This window comes from Condylura cristata, unplaced genomic scaffold, assembly GCF_000260355.1.
Source record: "Condylura cristata isolate star-nosed mole 26May11 unplaced genomic scaffold, ConCri1.0 scaffold00024, whole genome shotgun sequence".
NCBI lineage: Eukaryota > Metazoa > Chordata > Mammalia > Eulipotyphla > Talpidae > Condylura > Condylura cristata.
Genome location: NW_004567125.1, coordinates 5,989,209 through 5,998,414, shown reverse-complemented (window position 1 = coordinate 5,998,414; position 9,206 = coordinate 5,989,209). Strand labels below are relative to the sequence as shown.

Below are 9,206 nucleotides of genomic sequence, written 5' to 3'. Positions count from 1 at the left end.
CGCCATGTGGTCTCCTCCGGGGCAGGCGGGATTTGAACTCATGCGGAAGTGGCTTTAGCTTCTCAGTGCAGTGCTTTAACCCGCTGCGCCACCAGGGAGGGCCATATTTTTAAGAAACCTATATATCTTGGGAGAGAAATTTATAAAGAACAAATAAATGTAAGAGTGTGATTCTGTCACAGTGGTATGAAGGGCAAGTAAGGTAGGAATCCAGAAGAACTAGAGTTTCCTCTAGATATCTTTTAAATGCTTATTCTGCACCTGAGGTGAGCTATGCAGTTGGACTCAGTTCCATCTTAAGTAGGTAAGTAGAGATTTGTTTATGTATATGCAAAGTGTTTACATAAATATGGAGAAGGATAAAAGACAAAACCTGTAAGGTTGTCATGAGCCTTTAATCCAAGTTGACATTATTCTACTAATCATTCCATTGTGAATATTGATGCTTAACCAGCCACAGATCCACTTATGCCATCATTCTGACAGTGTTTCTTTATTTGCCTCATTTGACTGCAAGTCAAGTGTATTTTTTTTGTGTGTGTGCTAGAAACTTAGGATATTTGTGGCTTATTACTTGAAACCTCATGAGAAATTTTATTAAATACTTTAGAAATCAGGATGTCCTCCTTGTGATTACTTTGGCCTGGTTTTTCCATGCTTTGCATGTCTTATGTGGCTCAAAAACTTTAAATGATAGGTTATGGAATGGTGCTGAGAATTCATGTTAGGAATTTTTTAGATTCTGGAATTTGACTTTTCCACTTTTTTTGGGCACTATTTATTTCAATTTCCTCTTGTACATCTGGTTTTTCATCTTTTTTCGGAGATTACTGGATGGTAATTCCCCAGCCATTAGTTTGAAATCTATTATTTTCTTTTGCTTTATGACCTAGCAGATGATTCATTTTATAAATGTTCTGTGGGTTCTTGAGAGGTACTCGAATTCTACAGTTACTGAATGTAGTGCTCTATGTGTATTTTTTTTAAAGATTTATTTATACATAGAAGAAGTGGGGTACAGGTCAGAGGTGCAGGGCGAGAGAGGATTCACCAGAGACAGAGTGGGGAGCAGAACAGGCAGATGTATTGAAATATACTGCTAGGGGAGCAGTGGGTGAGACAGGAAAGGTCCGCTGCACCATGTGGGTCACCTCCCTGGCTGGGGATAGAATTTGTTCTGCAGTGGCTGCAGATAGCTTCATAGGGCTGCACTTTAAGCCCTTGTGCCAACAGGGAGGCCCCTCTGTGTGTATTCTTGATTACGTTTATTATGTTGCTCAGATCTCAGAGCTCTATTGAGTTTTGGTTCTTGAAATCTGTTAGCTAAATTTCTGCCTACTATTAGTCTACAGTTTCTTTATGTATTTTGAGTCTGTGGTTATAAATGCATGTACCTTTGAAATTTTTGGTTCTTCCTAGAGAAGCAAGCTTGTAATGCTCCACTGAGTTATTGCCTACTGTTATTTAATAAGCAAAGAAAAATGACTGCTACAAGTTTATATTCACCTTTTGGTATAAGGTTTTGAGTCAATTAAAATTTGATTCCCTACTTTTCCTTTCAGGTTATCAGTTGATTGGGAGCCACTCAGGGGTGAAGCTTTGCAGGTGGACAAAGGTATTTATTATCTGCTCACAAGTTAATTCTTTTTGTAAAATTTTGTGTGGTTCTTATTTGCAATCAATAAGTTGTACCATTTAAGGATATAATTTACATGTAATAAAATATAGTGACATTGAGTGAAATTTGTTCAATGCAATGTCAGCAGTTTTTCATGGATGTAAAAAACCTTTTCCACCACTCAAATTAAAATATAAACTAGTTTTTTTGGCTCTCCCTGGTGGCACAGTGGGTTAAAGCACAGCACTGAGAAGCTAAAGCCACTTCAGCATGAGTTTGATTCCCGCCCGCTCCGGAGGTGACCACATGGCGCGTCAGACCTCTCCTGGCCCGCCCGCTGCTCCCCTCAGCAGTGTACTTCGTCGATCTGCCTGTTCTGCTCCCCACTCTGTCTCTGGTGAAGCCTCTCACCGCCCCTGAGCCTCTGGCCTGTACCCCAGTTCTGTATGCACAAATAAATAAATCTTTAAAAAAAATATATATATATAAACTAGTTTCCTCATTCCAGTAAGTTGACTTCTGCCCATTTCTAATCAGCATCTTCCTCCTCCTCAGCCAGACAACAGTTATTCTAGGTGCTATCACTGCAGTTTTAGTTTGCCTGTTCTGGAATTTCTTGTGAATGGAGTCATATTATATGTTGTCTGAGTGCTTTCTTCAACTCAGCATTTTTCTAAGATTCATTTATTTTGTACTTTTTATTCTTTTGTATTGTTGAATAATAAATATTCAATAATAGGAGCATATTGGAGTTTTTAAACTGTTGATAGACATTTGGGTTATTTTAAAATTTTCATCTATTATGAATAGAACTGCTATGAACAGTTTCATGTAATGCTATTTTGGTGAACATATGTTTCAATTTCCTTTGGGTACATAACCTGGGAATGGAATTGCTATGTACAGAGTAGGTATATATTTAACTTTATAAAAAATTCCTAATCTGTTTTCAATGTGTTTGTACTATTTTATGTTTGGTATTGGCAATTTGTGAAAGTTTGGTTGCTATATTTTCTCATCATCTTGTGGTATATTTGCGAGGCTTTTGAATTTCATACTCAAGTGAGTATGAAGTAACTGTGTCATTGTGGCTTGCTGTGTATTTTGTTGATTACTGCTGATGATGAGGAATACCTTTTTGGGTGCATTTTGGCCATTCATATCATTTGCTCAAATTGGGTTTTTGACTTTATAGTGTTATTTGCAATTCTTCAATTATGTGGATATGAGTCTTTTGCCAGATTTATGTTGTGAATATTTCCTCCTAATCAGCCATTCATTTCTTTTTTTCTTTTTTCAAACATTAGCTTTTGAAGTTTTTAATTTGGATCAAGTTCAGTTTACCTGTTTCTCTTTTGTGGTTTGTGCTTTTTTTAAAATTGAAGTCACAATGGTTTATAACATTGTATAGGCTTCAAGTGTGCATTTTTACAAATCATGGCTAGTGACATGTATTTTGTATATTAAGAAAACTTTCTCAACTTCAAGGTCACAAAGATATTTTGTCTTTTCTTCTGAACTTTTCATACACACTTTCAACTTTTCTGTTTTGGTCTATGGCTCATGGTTAGTTTTTTTTTGAGTGGTCTGAGTTAAAGGTCAAGATTTGTTCCTCCTTGTTCCCCATGTGGATATTCAGATACTTTAGCATGCTTTCTTGAAAAAAGACTTCCCTTTCATTATTGTATTATTTTTAGGAACTCGTAGATCAAACCAGTCTTATTTCTGCATTCTTATTCTATCTTATCGATGTGTTTGATTGTCCTTTTGCCATTCCATGTTATTTTGATTACTGTAGCTTTATAGTAAGACTGAAGTCATGCAGTATAAATTCTTTCTTGTTCTTTGTTAATTCCAAGATTGTTTCTACACCTCTGGGTCCTTTGCATTTCCATGTGAATATTAGAATCAGCTTGTGAATTTCTTGTATATTATATCTTGTTTTTCTAGATTATGTATTTGGCATCTTTTCATCACAGAGCCAGTTATATTAACTGTATCTCTTATTTTCTGTATTGATGCTAGGCCTTTGGGACCACAGAGGAGAAACTGCCCTTCCCCAGCCGGATTCCTAAAATTATAGCTTGACCTTGATCAGACCTTTCATATGCAAACCAACCAGTCCTGATTCTGACTACCTCTTTCTCCTCATCTAACTTTCAAACACATGAAGCCATTATTTTTCCTGTTTTAAATCATCCCAGTGCCAGGTACCACACTAGAGATAGCCTGATAGGTCAAAACCCACGGAATTATTGAAACTTAACCATTTCTAAGTTGTTTACCCTGTCCTGTCTTGCCTTTCTTGGGGAAATTCCAGAAAGATTCTGGCCTAAGTTTTTCTTTCATTCTTCTCTCTGCTTCCTGATCAAACTTGATGAGTACTATATCATACCCTTCTTTTGAGAAAAACTAGGTAGTACATTCAGTGGCATTGACGTTTTCATGTTGGCACTCAAGTCAACTCCATCAATGAAGACCTCACATTATAAGACAGCATTATTAAAATAGCTTTATTGAGATAGAGCTTATATACCATACAACTCACCCATTTAAAGTACACATTTCAGTCATTTTTGTTATATTCACAGGCAGTACATCCACTATAACAATCTAATTACACAACATTTTTGTCCTTTCTTAAGAAGTCATATACTCATTAACAGTCAATTTATATTCTTTCTCCTCCTCCCTCCCACCCTAAGAAAGTATTAATTGATTCACTGTCATCATAGATTTGCCTAATCTGGACAGATACTTTGTATACATAGAATATGTGGCCTTTTGTGTCTGGTTTCTTTCACTTAGCATAGCATTTGCCAGGTTTATACATGTTGTAGCACATATTACTATTTCATGTTTTTTTTAAAAATAATAGTTTATTTTTACATCATTTAAAAAAAACATTTATGCATATATAACGGGTACAGGCTAGAGGTGCAGGGGTGGTGAGAGGATTCATCAGAGACACAGTGGGGAGCAGAACAGTCAGATTGATGAAGTACACTGCTGAGGGGAGCAGTGGGTGGGTCAAGAGAGGTCTGCCGCACCATGTGGGTCACCTCCGGGGCAGGGAATCAAACTCAGGCTGAAGCTGCGGCCAGCTTCCCAGCACTGCGCTTTAAATGGTTGTGCCACCAGGGAGGGCCCTATTTTTTTTTTTTTTTTTGATTTTACAGTTTATTTTTACATCATTTTGTACATTCTTTTTTCCATCTCAATCGTACCTATTTTTTTTTTAAAGATTTACTTATTTATTCATACAGAACTGGGGTACAGGCCAGAGATGCGGAGAGTGAGAGGATTCACCAGAGACAGAGTGGGGAGCAGAACAGGCAGATTGAGGAAGTACACTGCTGAGGGGAGCAGCGGGCGGGTCAGGAGAGGTCTGCCACTCCACGTGGATCTCATCCAGGGCAGGGATCGAACTCATGGGGGAACTCATGGGGAAGTGGCATAAGCTTCTTAGTGCTTTAACCCATTGCGCCACCAGGGAGGGTCGGAGGGCCCTATTTTTCCATCATTATGTGCATTCTTTCATCTCAGTTGTAATCCTGATGGGCTTCCCATCACGAAATCACCATGTGCTATCACCATAGTCTGGTGCATTTCCTCCCTCCTGCTGTTTTTGATCCCATTCCTCACTCCACCCCCATAAAATGTCTGGTATATAGCTGTTCATTATTATTGTTATTTTCTTACCTGGTCCTTTATACTCCTGCTATGAGTGAAACCATCCGGTATTTTTCCTTTTCATTCTGGCTTACTTCACTAAACATATTTCATGCTTTTTTTTTTTTTTATGACAAATAACACTCCATGGCTATCCCATTTCTGTTTACCCACTCATTACTTGATGGACATTTGGGTTGCTTCCTTGTTTTGGACCTTACGAATAATATCGCTCTGCATATTGTTATATCTGTAGATTCTGCATGGTCATGTTTTCATTCCTTTGATTATAACCTAGAAGTAGAATTCATATACTGTGGATTTTGGTACCAGCTATGCTTATATATTATTTGGGGAACTGCAAAACTGTTTTCTAAAGAGGCTATACTATTTTTCATTCCTACTTTCAGTGTATTAAGATTCCAGTGTCTTCACAACTTTATAGGTACTTGTTAGTGTCTGCCATTCTGGTGGATGTGAAATGTTACCTCATGGTGTTTGCATTTTCCTTAATGACAGATGTGGCTGACCATCACTCCATGTGCTTTGTGACCATTTGTGTATTGCCTTTGGAGAAATGTCTGTTGAGATCCTTGTTGGTTTTGTTGGCGTGACTTGCTGTTTTATTTTTGAGGTGTAAGAGTGTTTTATAATTTGGATACTAGTTCTTCATCACATGTGTAATTTGACTTTTTATTGTGGGTTTAGTTAACTCAAACCTGACACTTGTAAATAAATCATCTCTAGTCATGTTTGATGTTTTTATATTCTTTATTCCAGTTCTTCAAAGTTTCTATCCTACTTTGACACTGTTACCTCTTACTATCTGTCCTTTTCATATCATGGGCCTGTTCCAACTTGAATCTTGCCTCTTTTCAGACCAGTCCTTTTTCCTTATGACTTTTATTATCTGACAGGAAACATCATTTTGCCTTCATCTTTCTTTCTCCTGGAATGTCCCTGTCCTCATTGTCATAACCGTAACTGACCTTTCCTTGGCACCTCAGCTGCCTTGATGGCCCCTCCTTAGCAGAGGGCCCACTTTTTGGCATTTCTCTCTCTCACCCTTCCCCTTCTGGCAGCCTATTCTCTGAGCCTGGTGCTGTTATTTGTGGATATTGAGACTCTTCCCTTTTCTCTCCCCTCTTTACTTTTATCTTTGAACTTAGGTATGTGAATAGTCTTAACTGATTACACTTGGCACCTGTTCAGCATACTCTTGTGCTCAGCTGTCTGTTTTTTTTTAACCCTTGCAGCACCCCACATTTGTTTCTTTCAGTCTAGTGACTTTTTCAGTCATGACAGACTCAGCGCCTTCCTCTTATAACCAGTATTTTGTAACATATATTGTAGTGTTGAGTTAAATTTATGGATTTACAGATAGAATCTCATGTGCATTATTTAAAAATTATTGCTTTGCTCTAGTTATGAGAGTAAAAAAGAAGTACTTTGTAATAAAATAGTTTTGTGTTGTTCGAAATGTTCAACAGTACTAAATTGGGGGACAAGGTGAAGGAGCTATCACTTACACCTACTTAATAATGGATGCTGTTAGATTTAAGAGAAGTAAACAGATTTGAAGTCATTATGTATCTGAGGTAATAACAAGCCAGGCTTATTTATATATGATAAGAGAAGGAGGGAAATAACCTACTGAAATAGGGATAATATCCCAGGAAATTATAGACTCTCAGAATGAGAAAACTGGAAAGTGGAATAGATTTGCAAGTGAGTGGGGTCTCACAACTGTTGAGTCAGAACAATTTCCTGTTATAAGTTGGGAGAAGTAGTGATGGATTATCATAGAAAATATATCTCTAGTCTTGAAATTTTATATCTTGTTAAGATCTACATTCTGCTTCTGATTTGTAACAAAACTTTGGAGACCATATCCATTAAGTGACATTGGAAATACAGGGTAAATTGGAATTAGAAATGGTATCAAGAATGACAGAGAGTAGTACTGTGGCTTCTGGATTATTTCAAAGAATTTAAACATGACTGGCAACCTCAGAATAAACAATTTCAATTTCAAATAATTAGTGCAAGATAAATACCTCCATGTTGTCTTTTAACAATTAATAGTGTAGGCCCTCCCTGGTGGTGCAGCAGGTTAAAGCTCAGCCCTGGAAGCCAACCACAGCTGCAGTGGCTTCAGTGAGGTTCGATTCCTGCCCCGGAGCTGACCCACAAGGCATGGCAGACCTCTCCAGTCTCTCCCGCTGCTCGCCTCAGCAATGTCCTTAGTCAGTCTGCCTGTTCTACTCCTGGCTCTGTCTCTGGTGAAGCCTCTTACTGCCCCTGCACCTCTGGCCTGTGTATGCATAAGTAAATCTTGAAAAAAATTAAGAGTATATAACTAGAATGACCACAATAACTTTTAAAACAACTTGCATTTGTTGTTTTAGAATTTTGGTATGTCTGCTAAAAGTATTTTCAATTTCTTCTGTAATATATTTATAGGAAATGCCTACAAATATAACACAGGTACAGGTATTTTATCAGTTACCTGATTACTAGAAACAGCGTTGTTTTCTGTTTTATGACTTTTCAAAATGTTGAAATTTCTTACAAAATTCCACATAAAAGAGTCTTTCTCTTCACAAAGTGGTTGCATTCTTGCAAACTTCAGTGTGTAGTAGAATTGTACAGAATACATTTTATCTGTAAAACGTAAGAGTATAGACTAGGCTTCCAAAGTTACAATAATCAGGCCTTCCCCTAAGTAATGGAGGTTGAGACATTTGAAAGGAAAGTGGACTCCCTGCTTTCTTTGCACATGTTCGTAACACTGCAGGTCATGTGAAACACCTGCTCCTGCCCACTTGGTGCCAGTAGTACCTCAACCACAGTGATGACAAAACTATTTCCAGAAATGCCCATGATCTGTCCAGGGAGTAGACTCCCTTCGAGGGCCTCTGCCCCAGTTCATTTTGTTGACACTCTTGAAGTCCAGATGGTCCTCGGCAGCATTGCAGCCTGCCTTTCCTTCTTCCGCTGAAGCCATCCAGTCAGTCTCCAGTGCCTAGCTCAGCTGCTGTTAATCAGATTAGCCTCTGAAGTGTAGTTTTCATCCAGCTATTCCCTTCTCAGAAGTCTGTAGTGGCTGTTGTTAACTTTTCATTCAGCATAGCAGTTTGATGTGTAATGGGCATCTCAAACCTATCATGTCAAAAACTGAATTCCTAAGTTTGCTCCTCCTAGTCTTTACTTTCTTAGCCAGTGGCAACCCTCCTTTCAGTTCCTCGGGTCAGAAACCTGGGGTTCGTTTTTATTCTTCTATTGTTTCTTTACTCTGTCACATCTATTTTATGATCAACTTTTCTCTTCAAAACATATCTAGAACTCATCTGTTTTTCTCTATTTACACTGCTATTTTGGTTCCCAGTGACAGTCATACGTCCCTTGTATTATATTAGCGATCTCTCAACCTCATTCTTTGGTTCCACTCTTGTTTTCTATTCTCTGCTCCCTACACAGCAGCCAAGTCTTGCCAGATCATTTCTCTCTTTTACTCTGAACCTTTAGGGATTCCCATCAGAAATAAGTCCTCATGGTAGCCTCCAAGGCTGTCTGTGATCAGGTCTTCATACTCCTGTCTACTCCTACTAGCTTTTGCTGTTCCGTGAATACACTGAGTCCATACTCCTTACTGGACTCTTGGTCTCTTGCTCTATAAGAAATCTGCTCAATGAGCCTCTATCACACAGACTTTTCCTTGACTGCCTTATAGAAAAATAACAACCTTCTCTCTTAATAATTGATTATTGTATGTTTGTTTATGATCTGTCTCTTTTCTTTTCAACCCCTCTGCAACCTAATTGTCTTTATTATTTTTATTTCTAAGACCAAAAGCAGAGGCTGGCATGTAGTAATATTTAGTAGAATAAAGCTGTGAACTTGAGGAAATGACTAC

General features: G+C 38.0%; 1 protein-coding gene across 3 annotated transcripts in view; it reads left to right on the top strand.

Moving 5' to 3' along the window:
• LOC101630908 (S-adenosyl-L-methionine-dependent tRNA 4-demethylwyosine synthase) overlaps positions 1–9,206 on the top strand; it is a 115,025-nt gene that overhangs the window by 26,893 nt on the left and 78,926 nt on the right. For all 3 annotated transcript variants that reach the window (XM_012729270.1, XM_012729269.1, XM_012729271.1), the window contains exon 9: positions 1,563–1,615. In XM_012729270.1, coding sequence (XP_012584724.1) covers positions 1,563–1,615 — 53 coding nt within the window. The remainder of the gene's footprint in view (positions 1–1,562; positions 1,616–9,206) is intronic.